This window comes from the organism of the source record quoted next, unplaced genomic scaffold (assembly GCF_019419815.1).
Source record: "Pyrus x bretschneideri cultivar Hongxiangsu unplaced genomic scaffold, Pyrus_bretschneideri_v1 Contig40, whole genome shotgun sequence".
Taxonomy (NCBI): Eukaryota; Viridiplantae; Streptophyta; class Magnoliopsida; order Rosales; family Rosaceae; genus Pyrus; species Pyrus x bretschneideri.
The window spans coordinates 2552731-2574415 of NW_025999724.1; the positions used below are offsets into that span (position 1 = coordinate 2552731).

At 35.6% G+C, this 21685-nt stretch overlaps 1 protein-coding gene and 1 pseudogene across 1 annotated transcript; both read right to left on the reverse strand.

The window, feature by feature from the left end:
• Positions 1–4101: 4101 nt before the first annotated feature.
• LOC103933177 (exocyst complex component SEC10b) lies at positions 4102–13584 on the reverse strand. The gene is made up of 25 exons (XM_048566133.1): positions 13425–13584; positions 12397–12486; positions 12035–12292; positions 11872–11946; positions 11266–11367; positions 11088–11138; positions 10906–11011; positions 10199–10312; positions 9864–9955; positions 9525–9693; positions 9371–9447; positions 8847–8945; positions 8639–8729; positions 8097–8182; positions 7834–8007; positions 7149–7202; positions 6798–6926; positions 6595–6687; positions 6363–6509; positions 6089–6186; positions 5649–5733; positions 5149–5207; positions 4962–5060; positions 4794–4877; positions 4102–4567 (listed from the first exon to the last, which is right to left on the reverse strand). The coding sequence occupies exons 2-25, from the start codon at positions 12484–12486 to the stop codon at positions 4489–4491; spliced, it is 2511 nt and encodes an 836-aa protein (XP_048422090.1). The 5' UTR covers positions 13425–13584; the 3' UTR covers positions 4102–4488.
• A 5480-nt stretch (positions 13585–19064) lies between these two features.
• On the reverse strand, positions 19065–21382 carry LOC108866018 (annotated as a pseudogene).
• Between the last annotated feature and the right edge of the window lie 303 nt (positions 21383–21685).

Below are 21685 nucleotides of genomic sequence, written 5' to 3' on the forward strand. Positions count from 1 at the left end.
CAATAATCCAATAATCCAACTGCTACCACCTTTAAAATCCAAATCCCCAACACCCCTAAAAAAGCTCTTTTTCTGAATGAGGAAATGTATATATTGTGGTGCTCTTTTGTATACATAATTCCACTTCTCTTTCTCTTATTAAAGGGAGCAGCATCTGTTCCCTCTTTTGGGTGTTGATGCCTTCTTCTAGAGACTTCCCACTTCTCTCACAAAACTACCACTCCACACCTCCACGCGCCGCCACTATCCCTTGCGCTCGCGCACGCCACGTGGTATAGCGGTGCCCAACCGTCCACGTTTTTCCCTTTCAGCGGCGAGTTTGATGCTGTCTCCGCTTGGGCGAGTACGGTTCCCTGATGATGTTTTCCATGGGTCAAAGTCGAAGGCGTGATCAACGGCTCAAAAACTGATGAATAAGTAAGACGATCTGACGGCTCATAGACGATTCACACTGGAGGCTCGCACTGAAACAGTATATCGACGGCGCTGGAAAGCCAATGTGGCGTGACAGCTAGCAGATTTGGTGGTCCCCACTCTCCACATCTTAAAGAACAAGTCTTTCTAGAATTTTATATGTACAATGCCATGTGACAATTTAACAAGTCTCGCTAGAATTTTATATTCCTACTGATTATTCTAACACTTAACATTTAACAATTTAACTAACTAATATTTTCGTTTGTCTCACAAAAATAAAAACCGTTTCTAGTAAAAAGGGGCGCCCACTATATTTTAGTACATCAAATTTCACATACGTACAACCTTGAATGCACACAAGCTCATTTTTTTATGAACATATCTAACCAACTAGCTAGTTAAGCTGTCATATTCAATTTTAGAATCGTCGAAATATTTTATTCTGAGTAATCTTAAGTAGAACTATCGTATGCAACATTGAATCGAACGGCAAAGAATAGTTTGTTCAGGTTTATAATAAAAAGAATGGGGTGATTTGTGTGTGACCAAGTGTCATGGAGTTAAGAGTGGTAAGGGAGTTAGTATAAGGGCATGTGAAAGGTGGTGCCATAGACGTGGGTGGCACGAGGCATTGATTTTCAAGCGTGTAGGGTCAATTTCCCTATTTTTTTAAATAAACAAAATACGGTGGGGAAATACAAATTAAAGGAAAATAAAAGAAATGTGTATACAATATAGTTAGCCCCTAACTTTGAGGACTTTGGCAGACGAGTTAGCAAGTTGGTCATCTTACCTCATCAAATTATACATTCATTTCTTTTCTGGATTTTGGCTTGCCCATCATCTTATTCTACTTATTTATAAGCAAGTAATTTCAGTACTCTTTTTTTTTTTCCTACTCATTTTTGTTTATTTCAGTTTTTTAATTCTCTTTCGAGGAGGAAAATAGAGAAAACATTCATGCATCGGAATCATTTATGTTTCTACTTTTTCTTTTAAAACAAAAGGTGAGGGAAATAAATTAATTTCGAACTCGTGATCTATGAAATTTGAATCTAAAAATTCTCATTTACAAGTGAAAAAAGATGTCATTAAGCCCATTAATTTAAAAGAAACGTAATTGTTTGAATTGACAATTGGTATAGTTCCCATCAAGTAGTAGTTATGTCATGAATCATGTCCGTTCGTCGTATATTGTGCGATTAGTTTTTGTAAGGTATTGTTTGTGTTCAATTTTAAATAATATATTTTCTAACCACACGATGTACAATGAACGGATACGATTTATGAATCTCCAAGATCCTCATAAAGAGAATCCAGATTCGGATTCGTAGTTATGGGAAAGACACAAAGTGGTATAAAATAGGTTATCTTATTTTGTTATTTGGTCTGCACACAGGATATATAATTATTTAGTGTAGGTATACACACACTGACACACGTATGTATTATTTTTTGGATTTGGATCCTCTCCTGAGCTAATGGAGAGGATCCTCCTGACCCATCATCGTGGGCCGTTGGATTTTTATCCAACGACTATAAACAGGGGGTCCCTTTAAAGTTATAATAATTGTAGCCATTGGATAAATATCTAACGGTTCACGATGATGGGTCAGGAGGATCCTCTCCATTAGCTCAGGAGAGAATCCAAATCCTTATTTTTTGGTAGAGGCCTATACTTGTAGCTATAAATATAATTAGATATTTGTATACCCACACGCATGATTAGCAAATATCTGCAGGACAGGGTTTCACACCAAAAAGAATTAAATTATAATTTGGGAAAAGTTAAACGTTATCCAAGATCCTTTAGACTAGGGTTTGTTAATTTCTTTAGAATGGTTAAAGTACTTTTAGGTAATTAAAAGCGTTTCGACAGCATTTAGCGGTATGAGGATGCCTAAATAAATAATATTCATCTCGAAGAAAATGTAAAATGAGGTTTTTAGTTATAAAAACAGCTTTGTGCTGATTTTTTATTATGTGCTTCTTCATGAACGCATGCAACAAATACATCTATCAACAAAAATGTATCTAATGACATCATCCCTAACACAATTCCTAGTTCAATGGATAATTCTGAGATTATTCATTATTACCGAATAGGTTCAAAACTTTATTTAAATTGTTTGAATTCTTGTCGTGTCTACAAATTTCCCCATAACGGTTTATTCGGAATTATAATAAAGAAAAGTTTGTGAATAGTTAATTGATGTGAAATTGATGTTGTGTATCAATCAATTGCATGAAATCCTTACCTTCTTATTATACCAAACAAAGGTTCCTCATCTTTTATCTCTTTCTTTTGGGAGAGATATGGGTTTGGAACTAATAATTAAAATCAAATTCTGTTAATTAGATCATCTTTCGGCTGAGAGAAAAATAAAGAAAGCAAGGTAAATAGGTATTGATGATGATGGTTCATACATATTGGAGGGAGGCAGGGATGCGTTTCTAGACTTTTTTTCCCTTTCTGTAAAAAGTGGACCAGTTGGTGGCGACAGTCCATTCACGGAGGCATTTTAACTTGCACTAAACCACCATCATATGATTTACCAGCGTTAAAAATCGAACTCAAAACCAATCGTTGGAAGTACAAATCTAGAATTCACCTTCGCTACTGGACCACCCCATGGTGGTTCTAAACTTTGGACAAGTTAATTATGACACAAACCTGCCGTCACACACCTTTATCTCTCTCTCTCTCTCTCTCTCTCTCTCTCTCTCTCTCTCTACACTATGTAACCTATTATTGACATTTACATTTCATTGATAGAGAGCTGTGAAGCACTTTGAATGTGAAATTTCTTGGTGGTTTGGGTTTCGGCTGCTAAAGCTATCACTTTCGTGTCGGTGTGTATGGCCCATCACATATAGCTAAATTGACTTTTTATTTTGTTCAATCTCCATTTGGGTGGTCAAAGGTCAAACATACACGCTCTCTACTTGGTCTCTATCCATTTGGACATGGGAAAATACTCGACTTCTTACACATTACAGCTCAACACGTGTTCTTAAACTTCTCTAATTGAAATTTTTAATGAAGCACTAAACATACGTGTCAGCTTGTAATTTGCAATCAAGGACGAGCGTTTGAATATTTTTTATGGGTCAAATATATAGAAAGTTGTAGAAAGGTGGGGATGGCAAACATAAGAAGCAACCCCACAAGCTTTGAGGATTGTGGGGGTCATCCAATATCATAGCACCTATTTGATGATCTTTGGTGCCTTTTTATCTAGTCTCTTAGGCCCATCCTAAGAGATGAAGATTGGTTCATATTAATGGGTTTGGCACAACCTCAAGTGATAGATAGATACCTTTGCTATCAGAGATGGGCAGTCCATTACTAGCCACCACCCCACTACACTTTCTAGAGAGAGATAGAGAGAGAGTTTCTAGAGAGAGAGAGAGAGAGAAGTGGGTGCCTAAGCTCCATAGGAGGCAGTCCACCACAAATGGCATGGCCATGTATCTCCATCACTAGCCACACCTTTTTCCCTTTTCTCCTTCATTCCGGCATGTGGTTCATGGACTTGGAGGAAAAACATCCACTTCAACTTTGTACCTTCCCCTTAGTGCCTTTGGTTACTAATTAGACAACAGTAGAGCCATAAGCAGCATAAATTGCAATTGAAACTAATTCACGGTTAAAAACGTGTAATCGAAAGTTTGACCGGAACATAAGAAACAACAATACATGCACCTCGAAAATTAGCTAATTCAGTTCAACGAATTCATCATTTGATTCATATCCTCATGTTGTCGAATCAAATTTGCAAGCCTAGCAAACGAATTAAAGCTCTAAAGACTACAATCTTTTCTGGTCCTCCTATTTATACCTTCAAAAATAAACACTTCAACAAAATGGGAAAGAAAATCAAACAATTTTGGATTCAATGCGCCGACAATGAGCTCCTTAGCCAGCCAGTTACTTAGAACTGGCTCCCTAGCTTGGCGTCTGTGCTTCCAAATGAATTCAACTTGATGTGCCTTCTTTCTAAGCTCTGCAACAGCTTGATGACAAGTAAAATTTGGGAGGGCGTATCTAATCAGCGTACTGCTTCCGCATCAACTAGAACTTGTCCACAAGGAACTAAGTCTGGCAGCAAGCTTTGCACTCTTGTAGTCGTCTCGAAGCTCAATAAACCTGATTCAGCATCCAAATCAATATTTTATCACAACTAAAAAACCTCAAAGCAGAAAAGAAATGTCACGCGGCGCAAAATTTCATGCTGACAAGTGTATTTCTTTCTGGATGTTTTCCAAAGGAAGTCAGTATAATAATAAAAGTCTAGAATCTTGGTTTACTAATTCGTGTGTGTGTTCTAAGAGCGTTTTTTGCATTCCACAGTTCAACATGTTCACACTGATACCTTTGTGCATCTTTCCGTATACTTGGCGTGCCCTCAAATAGAGTCGAGAGACTTTCAGGAGCAACAATGAAGACATTGGCCATTCTGCAAACAAAAGCTCATTATTACATTGATATAAAAATCAAGATGAATGGAAGCTGAAAATTTAGAAATTTCTACAAAACTTACATTCCCAGCAATTCAAATTTTTCATCGACGGAAGGAGCATTGAAACTACGCACAAATTCTCCATATTCAGTTATGTCACGCTTCAGCCGCAGTCCTCCACTGAGAGAAATACGGAATTAGGATATGTTACTTGCACAACTTTCAACTCTATTAGCCAGCCACAAAAAATATGAAAAAGTCCACGTACCTTGGATTAAAAGTGAACTTCTGCCAATGATTTAGCAGCCCTTTATGCAAGCGGCTTCCCTATTAAAAAAATCACAAGTACATGAATTCAAAAGTGAAGGTTTCATGACTCATCATCATTATATAATCACTACAACTTCCCTAACCCTATGCAGCTAACCGCAAAAAGTTTATACCGCACACATTACAATAAAAAGGTAACGAAAATGAGAATATCACTAACAACATAACCACAAAGATATAACGAGCATGGCCTTGTATAATGCAATCATTGTGCACTTTTCTGTGTTATATCAATTTTGATACAATCATGATTCATAGTATCATTTATTAGTTGAAAGCATTGCTCGCTGTGTTCAAGGCCGTGCGATCCTTCATTGAATTCAGTGCACATGCCTCTTATTCTACAGTATCAATCTAATCCTAATCTATGGTTGCAAAAGAAACATCAAAGGCATGGAATAAATAAGAGTCAGGAGAGATCACAGATGAACTACTCACTAATTCAGTCAGGAATGCTTGTTTGTTAAGACCTTCAAGTGCCGTGAATGCTGATTCTAGCACACGGGAAAGATACGCTACAACTCTAGATAGGAGAAGAGAGAAATGTTATTCAACATCCAGAAACAACACGGACTATACTGATCAATATCATTAATTTAGTATAAAAATAGTTGGGAATTAAGTGATAACATTTGCATAGTAAATATCACATAAGAAGACAAACTAAAAAAATTTGGCCAGGAAAATTATTTAAAAAGCATTAGACATATAGCCGAAAAGAAACAAATGTGTCAAATCTCTGGTCACAGAACTCATTGTAGAATTAGCTAAATATATGGTTTTGCTTCATGTCAGGCTCGCCCTCCAAGAAAACAAATTGACATGAGTCAGTTTTTGGAATCCCTTAAGATATAGCTTTAATTATACTTTTGTTGTACCTTGTACAGGCATTTGTTGGCCGATGATCAGGAGCAAATCCATCTTCAGGTGATCTATAATCAGTTACCTTCTGTTCAGCAGAAAGTAACCGCTCCACCTGGATAGTAGGAATTTCACAAAAGGAAAAAATGAACCAAGAAGGAATTGTCAGAGCACAAAATACGCATGCAACCTATACAGGATATGTTCAGATACTAATGGGGTGAATTCATGAATTATGCAAGCCTGCTGACCATCCTATATTCGAAACAAGTCTAGAATTCATTAACTGACCTCTGCCATCACAGTTTCAATGCACTGTTGAAGCCCTTTATATGCGGCACCCTCTGCACTGGACATAGCTGTTGCCATTTCTTCACAAGAAGCAGCATGTGCACCATCAACAGGGAGTAGGAGCCGAGATATAGAATTTGAAAAATACTGGAGAGAAAATGCCAATTAGTTCAACATATCAGGTATTCCACTTAAAGCAACATTCATTTAGATAAATGGCAAACCAACATACTTGCTGAACTATAGCCACACTACTACCGCAGCGTTGTACAGCAACCATGAAAGATCTGAAACTGCTTTCACCAGCCGCAGCAGCAGCTTCTGCCTACACATCAGCCATTGATATCCTTAAGTTCCATATGGGCAGACTATACATTTTATCTTAAAAACTTCACAATTTAGAAGGCAACAAAAGGTCTATGATCAGGTAAGTACAGCAGAAGCAGCAGCAGCAGCCACCCTTCTACTAACGCTAGTGCCCAGTACAAATCTTTCCCTCAAAGCTGCAGCTTCAGTCAGGCCATCTCTTGCTCGCTCAAGACCTTCCGTTATATATTGACTGACCTGAAAAGTGAAAATCATACAAGAATTTCTCTCTCTTAGTATTTAATATATATATATATATATATATATATAATTTACGTCCAGCCGGAATCTTAACTGGACGTCTATTGAAAAGGACGGTATATTGAGAAAAAAAGCATTTCATTAAAAAAAAAAAAGAGTGGAAAACAAGGTTTCGAAGCAAACAAAGTATCAAACCCTCAATTTAAGCAACCAACTTACTTGGTCTAGCAGGGAAGTGAACACTGCTTTTACATTTGCTGCAAGTGTTGCAGGCTGTACAGTAACATATAAAAAACAATCTGAGAAACTGGCATTAGATCTGATAATAAAAATCCAGTACAATTCAAACCCCAATTTTACCATCTAAAGGACATTGTATTTTTAATTTCTATTTTACTACTCTTAGTATGAGTTCTCCCATTGCCCAATTATCAGCTTCATAAGGCATGTCAAAATTTTCTTCTGGGTTAATCATCAGCAGTAACATACAACTAACATGTCCACCAATTCAGTGAATTTCTTACTTATCCACAAGGGAAAGAGCTACTTTAAGCATGATTTTCTTATAACTCTGGTCTTTAGATTCACATTCTCTGTATGCAGATAAATTTTGAGATACTTAATACCAGATCTCCAATTTCCATGTTAAAAATTGTAGACATTTGTGAATGCATGGTAACCTATTCACACAAAAAGAGAAAAGAACAAGTAAACCCGTATATTGGGGAGAACAGGAGAAACACTAGACCACAATGGAGTACAAAGAAAAACTTAGGGGTTATATTTTAAATATGCTCTTCCAGAATTTAAAAGATTACTAAGCAAAGAATTTCCCTGGATCCTAAGTAAATTAGATACAAGTTTAAAATGAGCAATCATATGTAGCATCACTAACAAACATTACTTGAGATGAAAACAAAGTGCATCTGGCAATGGCTTCTTCATTCCAACGAACAAACTCTGTCACAACAGTGACGGATATTTGCTGGTGGGAAGATGCTACTGCAGTGCTTTTTGAGCGCCCGATTGTTCCACCTGATTCAGGTATCTGTTGGTTTTCAGCACGTAGTTCTGCCATCTGCACGGTATAATACATGTATGCATTGTTAGCACCAAGAGAGCTTGGGAATTGAAGCTTGGCCAAGAACGAATGCATTTGATGCAAACCTTAGCATGATATAGTTGTTTAAGAGAGGCCTGCTCATGTTCAGGATATCCATCCTTGTGAGAAGAAAACAGAGACTCCGTGAGGCCTGAACCATCAGAGGAAGTTTCTATGAAGATCCCACAGTTGATAAATACAATGAAGCAATCTCAACCACAGAAAAATGCGGACCAACACTAAAACCACTAACATTCCCACCAAATAACACAGCACAAGTTAATATATGTCAGCTTTGAGCCTAGGATTTGTCACACGATGGCAATTTCTACTCTTCTCATAATCTTTTTTAAAGGATCAGAAAAATAAGAAATAAAAGTTCCTTATATTGTGTTAGGCATCTTGAGTGATGCATCTTTGTTTCCCAATTAATCTTTTCATTGTCCAATATTTCTACCAAACACAATCCACAAGCTCGTTTTATTTTTTGCAAATATAACATTATCCAGATGGTTATCTTGCCTTTACCCACCACCATAGCCACACAAGTATTCCGCATTGAGAAAAAAAAAACAATAAGAAGGATTTCAAGTAGTTAATTCATTACCTTCAATATCCAAGTCACCACATCCCACAGCTCGTAGATCCCTAGCAAGTTCTTGTGTCTTCTCATATGCCACTGCTAGCATTCTAAGATACTGCAGCCTCAGATCAAATATAAGTTAAATGAAGAGATGATTTCTAGTCCAATAGCATTTGGTGATGAAGCAAGAGATGGGAGGGGGAGAAGGAAACAGGCAGAGTAATTTACTCACCAATAGAAGTCCGCCTTCTTCCATGGGAGGTAGATTCACCAAAGATGGCTTCACTAATAATTTGTCCAGTAAAGCAGTAACTCTCTGCTCCAAAACTCGCTGCACCCAACATAAGAAAACTAGTTACACAGATGAAATAAATCCAGTAATGCATTATCAGGGAACCAAAATGGAACCCATAAGTATGATTTCTTATCACCACTATTAACCCAGTTGTAGCAGAATCAATCTCTTCTAAGACTGACATGTGTTATATAAACCAAATATGGGTTCACCATTGCATTCAATCATCCAGATGTAAAACAAAAGGATAGTGTATTTTTCAAAATGCTAATAAACATTCTCTCTCATCATTATAACAATATGGATGTCCTGATTTCAAAGGGTTAGGCACTTGTAACATATATGATACACAACATGCACAGAATGGGATTGGTGAGGCTACCCTGGGTCAAGTATGGTGAGAAAAGATACTCACCCAAAAAGATAAAAATAAGAAGATAAAATTAAATCCTTCTCTGTACCTGAACTAAGATTGACATAACTTCATTTGGAGAAGGGAAGACAGCCATAATTGTTGCAGCCTCCTTACGTACAGTGTCTACACAAGGAACCAAGATGTAACAAATATATTGAAGAATTCCACCACTTGTATTAGATTAATGACATTCTTTAAACCTGTGATTTCTTTATACAAGGAAGAAAGTCCACGAGCAACATTGCTAGGACTAGCCTGTGAACCCTCATCACCAAGAACCAATCTGGTATCTGCATTCATGACTTCCACGTCAATAAACATTGGACGTGTTGCCACATAATGTTGCATAGCACTAGAGCCCCTGTTAAACTGCATCGCAATTTAAATATAAAAAAATAAGGCAAAGGGATTCATTTGTAAAAACTAAAGAGGTATTTGATTCACTATGTAATTAGATCTAATGAGACAGAGAGAAGCCAGGAGTCCCTGGTGTTAAATTCTAGATACAATGATCTACTAGGTCCAGAAACAGTGATTACCTGAGATAATATTTTAGCACATTCTGCCATGGTTGACAATTCTCTTCTCTGTGATGCAGTATCAAAACGAGATAGCAATCTGTTCTCCAATTCTATTCAAAATTAGAAGCAAAGGACTCTAATCAGATTCAATCACTATAATTTGTAGAAATCTTTCCCTCCGAAACTAATTTCTAGGATTCAAGATTACAATATAATCATTAAGGTGGTGTGCCATCCATAGCTTTGAATTAAAAGAACAAGGAAACGAAAGTGATGAGGGAAACATAGTGTCTTCTTCTAAAGATTGCATAGAGAATTTTCCAATGAGGCTTAATACTTTTATGACAGCATACCATTGCAGTAGTCCTGAAGATTAGCAACTGCAACTTCTAACCCTCTGCTAGCTGTTGCATTGCCTGATGGTACAGATATCCCCTGTCTTCCAATATCTTCCTCAGCAAAGGCCCCTAATATTGACAGAAGCATGGACGGTTATTATATCTATGATGAGCATACAACCATGGTAAAATAACCTTATTACCTTTAGGTTTATCACAACTTTATCTCCATTTTCAGAATAAAGGATGATATTACCATAATTACAGTCAGTTTTAAAAGATACCACACTGATTAAATCGCTCCTTCTACAATTCTATGGGGCTCCTATATACTCATTAAGGAGAACGGTAATAATTTGTATACACTCATGAAGTACAAACACCTTTTCACATTAGATGGCCACATACCGAAAGGACATATAATAGGGTTTCACAGGACTCACAGCTTCAGCCCATTGAACCTAATTACTCCAGATGTGAATTAGGTCTTAACATATCTACATATATCAGATGAACATCATTCAGGCTTCATCCACCTAAACATATATCATGATCATATCCTGAAGATGAATCACAGCTACTGCTACTTCCAAATGTCCTTAATCCCTTTTCTCAGAAAGTGAGTAAGAGGTGGAGGGAAGAGAGAGAGAGAGAGAGAGGCTCATAAATAGTGTTCCTTGGCAAAATAACTACAGAGTTTGGAGATGATAATGCCATCTTACTCAATTTTTGTGCAATTTTAGCAGCCTCTGCAACACGGCTATCATCAGAAAACAGGGGTGAAAGTTCCATGAGATCGCCTGGGCTGCTATTGAACTCCATCAAGTACTGAAAGAATAAAAGTCAACATGGTGTTAACTTCTTATAAATAAAAGGTAGCATATACTAAATCGACAGTGACTACCTTTATAAGCTCTATTGTTTGACTAGCAGTTTCCCGCTGAGCATCTGCACTCTGACAAGAAAAACCAACATAATCACAACACAAATTAACAAATATTTAATGAAATGATGGCACAATAGATATCAAGTACAACTTCAGATGTTAAGCATTGTTAAACAGGCATAGGACAAGACTTCACCTGCAGATGATCTCCTATTTTTGCAGCGGTCTGGCCAACACTTGATATACGTGAATCCAACCTGGCAAAGCTACCAAACAAGCCATCTACTCCTTTTTCAAGCTGAGAAATAATATGCATAACAATACAGTCAAATTTGTGATTCACTGTTCAACTCAGATTCATTTAATGTTTTGAAAGCACTTTCGGAATTTAGATCCTAACTTCACATGGGTAAAACTTGCATATTCTCACTTAAGATTGGTGGAGGACAATGTTAGAAAAGAATTTAAATCGCAAGCCTTCATTTTTATCAAAACATGAACAAGAAGCATATATGTAAATTCCATGAAATTTTTTACATATGATACTCATTGCACAATGATAGGTGGAATCTACAAAAGATGAGTTGCAATAATATTCAAATTTTTCAACAGGTAACTGTTATTTCCAGCTTAGAGAACTGTATTAAGTTCAACCCCGATATCCATGTCACACTCTAACGATGATATTTTTAGCTCTGAAAGTAACATCTCAACTGGAAAAAACTTCTGTTTCTTCTTGGAGTGCAGTGTGCACACCATATTCTTAATATAATAGTAAAATATATGCTCTCATCTAACTAACCTCAACAAGTGTCTTGCGGTGCTTAGAATCTTGTACAGAAACCTCCTTCTTAAGATTGTAGAGTCTTCCATCAATCTACAAGGGAGACAAGGTGGAATCAGCAAATTCAAAAAAACTTCACATAACTTTGTAAGTCCAATACCTACACTATCCCAAGACATACCTGTTTCTGGAGATCAACCAACTCTTTACAAGAATCCTTGAACAGAGATAATATCTTATCTACTTCTGGAAATAAAGGGTCTGAAAGTCCTTGCGCAAATTTTGCTGCATCTGATGGTACTCGCATATGTCCATTTTGTAAAGAATCATTCCCACTGAGGTTGCTATGACCTTCAGATGAGTCTGTTTCTTCTTCTTGAAAAGAAGGAAGCAGCTCATTTACAAGGTTACCGAACAATGCATCAAAAGAAAACTCCCCCTACAAATTAAATTTCAATCATTAGTTTACACTGATGGCCAAGTTCATAATAGGTATACTACAAAAGTTACAGAACATGTATGATATATTTTTCTGTTATTCACCTTAAAGTCGTCTATGTCCAAGATGAGTGGAAGTGAGCTAACAGATGAAGATTTTGAACGTCTATCACTCTTGTCTCTACTCTCTTTCATCTGGTTCAAGAAAAATCAGCAAAGCAGCAGAATGAATAAAGTCGCCACGAGAGCTCACAAAAAAGCCAACACCAGTCAAAAGTTCCATCCATTATATAGACAAATTAACAACGATCTTGATTCGAGAACCAAAGTTTTGTTGCTCAAATCACAAAACAAGCGTAACTGTAAGACATCTAATACACTCCACTCTCAAGCATAATAGGAATGTGCGTGTTTGCTAATCACATGAAACAAGAATTGGTCCTTCTTTAAAATATACTGCATCTAGGGAATAAGCTACTTATCTCTAACGTCAAATTTTGGAGCCAATCATTGTAAATTTGCAACTAAATGAATTTCTAAAGTCCCATAATTTAAAACCCAGAAAAGCAAATTAATTCATTCAATTTTGACAAAATTTCAAATTATAAACTCAAAAGTTCAACTATGACTTAGAATCATTTAAAAATTGAATACATTGCAGAAACACCCAAGAGTTAATAAATGCCGGAGATAATGAATGGATGTTGCCTTGAAATTGAATTATAGAAGAGAAATACATGTTAAAAATTATCATTTTCTTCTAATTAAAAAGGTCACATATTCTCTAGTTTTGATGGATTTTTCAGCTGCAAGATACTGGAGCTGATAACTCCATTTCAAATTTTCCATTATTCTCCTCTGTTTTCTCACCAACCAAACACATGGAATAAGAAATTACAAAAAAATCCCATTGGATTCACAGCTCCAGCACCTCAAGATTTCAGAGCTCAAATTGTCAGAACAGGGTCTCCAAAATTCGAACCACATAAAATTTCAAAAAAACGCTAAACAAATTTCTACCTTTCCATCACACATTCAGCCAAAAACTAACAATTACTATGCCTAATTTGCACTTTGTAAAAAAAAAAAAAAAAAAATCAAACAAAAAATAATTAAATTAATCCAAAATATACCTCTATTCGAATTTCAGTGAGCGAGAAAGTGAGAGAGAGAATATCAGAGAGTTTGCCTCTTCCTTCTTCGCTGGGTCTGGCTTGGTTAGATCGAGAGCGAGAGAGAGAGAGGAGAGAGAGCTCGCTCGTAGACGAAGACTACAACGAAAATTCGATTACTCAACTGACGCTTTTACCCATATAGTGCGATTCAAATGTGTAACGATTTGAGGGTAAAATTGACACTTTACATTCTTAGTTTTATTATATTTCCCCAGGCTTCTATTTGGTTTTTCGTGTTGTTTTTATTTGATTCGCCGACCTTTCCCCTCTCTCCCTCCTGCTCACAACATTGCTTTTGATTAAGAATAAGTAATACACTTTTGTTTCTTTCCTTTATTTTTACTCTTTCGTAAAAAAAACCCACACATTTTAAGGCCTATACAATAGTTACACGTAATAAGGTGAAAGTCTATCTTTAATAAATAAAAAATAGAGAACTAGATTTTAATATCTAAATAAGATGAAGTTTAGAAAAATATCTTATACAAGATTAAAAATTAATTTTAGTCTCTAGATTCTATTTAATGTCAGCATATGTATTCAATGTCTCTTTTTTATTTATTTATAATTTTATGAATTAAAATTTTATGAAAATATTATAAATTTTAATTCTCATTATGGTAAGCATTTAATATAAGAAAATATTTTCGTAGAGATTTTTTAGTACACTTATGTTTTTGCATTTTTTCTTATTTTCCACTAATTTATTACAATATATTTAGGTACGAACATTTCGGTATATTGGGTTAGTATAAATATGTTTAGGTACAGACATTTCGGTACATTAGTTTAGTATAATATATTTAGATACCGACATTTCGGTACACTAGTTTAGCATCATATAGTTACTTACGGAATTTTCGGTACACTTATGTTTTTACATATTTTCTTATGTGTCACTAATTCACAACAATATATTTAGCTACGTGTATTTCGGTACACTAATTTAATCAAATATATTATGATACAGACGTTTAGGTACACTAATTAGAGACAGTTAACTAAAATTAAGGAATTAAAATGTGTATCATAATAAATTTAGAATTTAATGTAATAACATTAAATAAGTTATCTATTAAATAAATAAAAATATGATATGAATTTGAATTAAGTACACATTAAGGAATTAAAATCAATATTCAATCTAATACTAGGTTTTTATATAATTTTAATCTTCTTGAAGGATTAAAGTTCAAAAGCCTCATAAAAAATATATATATTTGCTCGCCTCCCTTTAGTGATGGGAATAGAAAGAGACGTGTAATGAAACGTGCAGTAAATAAAGAGAGCGGTATAGTACAGTTTGAAGATAGCACACCTTTAAAACAGGGAGCTCATGTGCCAATACTTATGTACTGAACATAAGTTTCGGTACGAATGCATTACGAATGCATAAGTACATAAGTTTCAAACACAACCTCAGCAGCTTCGTAAACATAAGTTTCGATACGAATGCATCAATACATAAATTTCGGTACAAATATATCATTACATAAGTTCCGATACTATTGCATCAATACATAAGTTTTGATAAGATCTATTAGTATAAAGTTTCGGCACGATGTATCGGTACAATTGCATCGGTGCATAAATTTCGTTACAAATGCATCGGCACATAAGTTTCAGTACGAATGCATCGGTATATAAATTTCGGTACGAATACGTCGATACATAAGTTTCGATACGAATGTATCGGTATATAAGTTTTGGTACGATTGCATCGGTACATAAGTTTTGGTAAAAATGAATCGGTATATAAATTTCGGCATAAATGTATCAGTACATAAGTTTCAGTACGAATGTATCGGTATATAAGTTTCGATACGATTGCATCTGTACATAAGTTTCGGTATGATTTCATCAGTACATAAATTTCGGTGCAAAATGTATCGGTACATAAGTTTTTGTACAAAATATCTCAACACATAATTATAGTACTTACATAGATACGTAATATGCGTATACATATATATAGAGAAATTTACTCACAATAAAGAATATATGATATATATGGCTTTTATTATTGTATTAATTGTCAAATAATATTTTTATTGTTTATGAGAATCAATATATAATCTACATTAAAAAAAAACTCATTAAGTATTACAACCTAATTAATATTTGATCATTACAATTAAATGCCAAGGATTAAAGTTAGTTTTCAATCTTATACATGGTTTTATTCTAAAAATAATATTCTTCAAGGATTGAAATATAATTTTCTAATTTTTTTTGAAAAATTAGAAATCTTTTTCTAATCATGTTGCTGTTATAATTACTACTAATAATAGGGTTGATTGATGTCAATAAGTCCAAGACTTTAATGATAGGCTTCATCGCTGCTCTTGGCGTTCATAACCTTGGTGGTGGTCATGATATCCATGGTATATTGTGGCCCCGTTGTTGTTCTTCCAGTACGTCTAGCAATCCCCACCCGTTATCCCGTCCAAGTACAACAACTTAAAACCGAGATTAAATGAGGCATGCACGAGTCTTCAAACTCAACGTCAGCAGCTTCGTAAACATAAGTTTCGGTACGAATGCATCAGTACATAAATTTCGGTACAAATATATCGGTACATAAGTTTTGATACAATTGCATCGATACATAATTTTCGATAAGATGTATTAGTATAAAGTTTCGACACGATGTATCGATACATAAGTTTCGGTACAATTGCATCAATACATAAGTTTCGGTACAAATGCATCGGTACATAAATTTCGGTACGAATGTATCAATACATAAGTTTCAGTACATTCCCGCAAAATCCTTGCATGCGAATAAGATTAATGTGTTAGATTACACTGATAGTTCCCACTTCAGCACGAAATTGTTTCTCTCCCTGGTTCGTACTTTTCAGCTCTTTCATTGCAATGGCTGTTGAATTAGGCAACATCCCCTTGAATACAGAACCAAAGGCTCATTTCTCGAGTCTTTGGGAGAAGTTCTTTGTTGCTCTTCTTAAATCTCTATGCTTGTATAGCACCAAAGAATTGCCAGTAGTCGCCAATGCTCCCGCCGACCATCTCCTTCTAAAAAAATATCATAACAATGAAAGTACTACTTAAGATGGAAAGGAACCCTGCAAGTACTCTAATTACAATTCAAGTAGTCTTTCTCGTCATCTCATTTTTAGAATCCACAATCCGAAGATGCCATTCTGTGCTGGCTGCAGAATAACTTATGAAATCGAGTGCGAATGGTTGTGTTATCCTTAAATTATTAAGATCCCCTGTCCACATGTAACACTGACTATCCGAAAAATTATACGGAAAGGCAGTGCATGAGTAATTTATTAAGCATTCTAATATGCTATGATCAATGCTTACATGGAAAATTTCCTTGAAGTTATGAGGATATGCAACACCAGTTATCGCCAAAAATGAGTCCCCAAGACTGCAATGAAAAGGAATTTTCCTCACACCACCATTTGAGAATTCCTGTAGTCCCCAATTTTCCCCGACTTTGGGTTCAAATCCTTCGAACCACAGCTAGTTGCAAATACTAAAAGCACCACACGACATATTGACCTCATATTAGTCTGATGGTTCAGTTGAATGCCAAGGATTAAAATTAGTCTTTAATCTTATACACAATTTTATCCTAAAAATAATATTCTTCAAGGATTGAAATATAATTTTCTAATCATGTTGATGTTATAATTACTACTAATAATACGGTTAATCGATGTCAATAAGTCCAAGACCTTAACAATAGGCTTCATCACTGCTCTTGGTGTTCATAACCTTGGTGGTGGTCATGATATCCATGGTTTATTGTGGCCCCGCCGTTGTTCTTCCAGTATGTCCAGCAATCCCCACCCGTTATCCCGTCCAAGTACAACAACTTAAAGCTCGAGATCAAATGAGGCATGCATGAGTCTTGAAACACAACGTCAGCAGCTTCGTAAACATAAGTTTCGGTACGAATGCATCAGTACATAAATCTCGGTACAAATATATCGGTACATAAGTTTTGATACGATTGCATCGATACATAAGTTTCGATAAGATGTATTGGTATAAAGTTTCGGCACGATGTATCGGTACATAAGTTTCGGTACGATTGCATTGATACATAAGTTTCATTACTAATGTATCGGTACATAAGTTTCGATACGAATGCATTGGTATATAAATTTTGGTATGAATATATCGGTATATGAGTTTCGATACCAATGTATCGGTACATAAGTTTTGATACGATTGCATCGGTACATCAGTTTCGGTACAAATACATATGTACATAAATTTCGGTATGAATGTATCAATACATAAGTTTCGGTACGATTGCATCCGTACATAAGTTTCAGTACAAATGCATCCGTACATAAGTTTTGGTGGAATGTATCGGTACTTAAGTTACAATATGATTGCATTGGTACATAAATTTCAATACGATTGCATTGGTACATAAGTTTCGGTGCGATTTCATCAGTACATAAATTTAGGTGCGAAATGTATCGGTACATAAGTTTTTGTACAAAATATCTCAACACATAACTATAGTACTTAAATAGGTACGTAATATGCATATACATATATATAGAGAAATTTACTCACAATAAAGAATATATTATACAAATAATATTTTTATTGTTTATGAGGATCAATATATAATCTACATTAAAAAGCTCATTAATTATTACAACCTAATTAATATTTGATCATTAGAATTAAATGTCAAGGATTAAAATTAGTCTTTAATCTTATACACGGTTTTATTCTAAAAATAATATTCTTCAAGGATTGAAATATAATTTTCTAATTTTTTTTGGGAAGCGTTATTGGCACTCCAAAAATCTTATTCTACACTCCTTACAAATGTATTTTTCTTTCTAAATATAGAAAGTTTGAAGTGTAGAATGAGAAATTTGGAGTGCCAATAACAATTCCCTTTTTTTTTTTATTTGAAAAATTAGAAATCTTTTTCTAATCATGTTGCTATTATAATTACTACTAATAATAGGGTTGATCGATGTTAATAAGTCCAAGACTTTAATGATATTTTTTCCCTTGATTTTATGTTGGTTCCTTGATCTGTTTGAGTGTTTTCCATGGCTTCATCACTGCTCTTGGCGTTCATAACCTTGGTGGTGGTCGTGATATCCACGGTCTATTGTGGCCCCGTCGTTGTTCTTCCAGTACGTCCAGCAGTCCCCACCCGTTATCCCGTCCAAGTACAACAACTTAAAGCTCGAGATCAAATGAGGCATGCACGAGTCTTCAAACACAACGTCAGCAACTTCATAAACATAAGTTTTGGTATGAATGCATCAGTACATAAATTTCGGTACAAATATATCAGTACATAAGTTTCGATACGATTTCATCGATACATAAGTTTCGATAAGATGTATTGGTATAAAGTTTGGGCACAATGTATCGGTACGATTACATCGATACATAAGTTTTGTTACGAATGCATCGGTACATAAGTTTCGGTACAAATGCATCGGTATATAAATTTCGGTACATAAGTTTTGGTACAATTGCATCAGTACATAAGTTTCGGTACAAATGTATTGGTACATAAATTTCGGTACGAACGTATCTGTACATAAGTTTCGATACTTTTGGTACAAATGCATCGGTATATAAATTTCGGTACATAAGTTTTGGTACAATTGCATCAGTACATAAGTTTCGGTACAAATGTATCGGTACATAAATTTCGGTACAAACGTATCTGTACATAAGTTTCGATACGAATGTATCGATACATAAGTTTCGGTACGATTGCAATCTAACAAGGCGAAAAGATCTTGCTCTTTATTAACTGCATTCGCGAGACGGATGGGAAGGAAGTTCTCTATTCCGTCATCTAACCCTTCTCTGTTTCTCCTCCCTGACATGACCTCAATCAGTAACATGCCATGGCTAAACACATCAGCTTTTGGTGTGATGGCTTCACCCGAAAACCATTTTGGTGCAAGATAGCTCATAGTTCCTCTCATGGTTGTCAAAACCCGGTTGTGGTGTCTCCCCAAGAGTTTTGCAAGACCAAAGTTTGCCAATTTTGGACGGTATTCTGAATCCAACAAGTTGTTCTCTGGCTTAACATCGCAGTGTATTATGCAGTCTTTGCAATCGTCATGGAGGTAAGCCAATCCTCTGGCGGTCCCTATTGCAATGTGATATCTAGCCTTCCAATCTAACATTATTGGGTTCTTTCAAAGTAGAAAAGATTGTAGAGAACTATTTGGCATGTAGTCTAACATTATCAGGTTCTTTGGAAGTAGAAGAGATTGTAGAGAACCATTTGGCATGTAGTCATAAACCGAAAACCTCTTTGAAGTGTTTGTGCAGAATCCTCGCATGCGAATAAGATTAATGTGTTAGATTACACCGATAGTTCCCACTTCAGCACGAAATTGTTTTTCTCCTTAGTTCGTACTTTTCAGCTCTTTCACTGCAATGGCTGTTGAATTAGGCAACATCCCCTTGAATACAGATCCGAAGGCTCCTTCCCCGAGTTTTTGGGAAAAGTTCTTTGTTGCTCTTCTTAAATCTCTATGCTTGTAAAGCACCAAAGAATCGCTAGTAGTCGCCAATGCTCCCACTGACCATCTCCTTCTAAAAAATATCATGACAATGAAAGTACTACTTAAGATGGAAAAGAACCCTGCAAGTACTCCAATTACAATCCAAGTAGTCTTTCTCGTCATCTCATTTTTAGAATCCACGATCCGGAGATGCCATATTGTGCTGTCTAGAGAATAACTTATGAAATCGAGTGCGAATGGTTGTGTTATCCTTATATTATTAAGAACCCCTGTCCACATGTAACACTGACTATCCAAAAAATTATACGGAAAGGCAATGCATGAGCAATTTATTAAGCTTTCTAATCTGCATTGATCAATGCTCACATGGAAAATTTCCTTGAAGTTCTGAAGATATGCAACACCAGTTATCGCCAAAAATGAGTCCCCAGGACTGCAGTGAAAAAGAATTTTCCTCACACAGCCATCTGAGAATTCCTGTACTCTCCAATTTTCCCCAACTTTGGGTTCAAATCCTTCAAGGCAACGACAATGAGGATACCACAGCTGGTTGCAAATACTAAAAGCACCACACGACATATTGACCTCACATTGGTCCAATGGTTCAGTTGAAATCGGATCCCGTCCCCTAAAGTCTTGGTACCAGGCATAAAACGTGAGCTGACCATTGACTTCAAGTGTGCCTCTAATAAAGGCATCAGTATAGTCAGATAAATTAAAAGGTAATTCATCTAGCTCAAAGGAAAAAGGACCAAGTGCAGGATTTTGCACATTTCTCCAAGATGTAAGAACTAGTTTTCTCTTGGTGCAATTATTGTATCCAAGCTTAGCAGCAGGCAGCCAAGTATCCGACAGGTGATCGAAACCCTGCCATACAACAACATACGAATATGACAAAGTTCCCATTGTTAAGAGGCTTTGCTACACTAGAATTAGAGACCTTTGATCTGGAATTAGTCGACCATATTGCAACTTTGGAGGGGCTACTTAAGGTCAAGTTTCCATTTTCGGCAAGTTCTAATACTGAAAGTTTCGGTTCAGAAACAGGTTGTTTTCTGTTTGCGACCTTAACTACGGTCTTAATGGTTTGAGTACTTTGATTTGTGTACCAAATGCCTATGTAATAGTTTGGAGGTATACCTGGTCTGAAGAAACCGAGCTCAAATGTTCCACTTGGAGAGGTGATTCTTTGTGCCCCGGAGAGAGATTGGCCTGGAGAGATGGTGTGAAACGCCGTGGAAATACAAGCAATGAAGGTACAACATAACAAAAATCTCAACGTATAGTAGAGTAGAATTTTCGTATCCATCTCTTGATAAAATTGCCACCAAAGAGAGAGATTGCTGCAAGCAGAAGCCAAAACTGGTCCTTACTTTGAATGATTGGATCTTAACCAGATATGTTGTATCAAAATACAATGGACTTGATGTTACCAAAAAATAAAATAAAATACAATGGACTTGACTTACAAGTCAACAAAGGACTTCAGATCCACAATTTTTTTTTTCTTTTTGTTAAGCAAAGTATGACTAGATTGCTTACATATCTTAATTAATTAAAATAAATTTTGTATATATTATTTAATATTATAAAATTAGTTGATTGTGCTGAGAGAAAAATCACTTTTGAAAGTTCTGTGCAAGAAATAGATTGTGGAAAAAATACAGTTTGGCGTTTGGTAAACTCCATTTCAAATTTGTTATAAGTAGA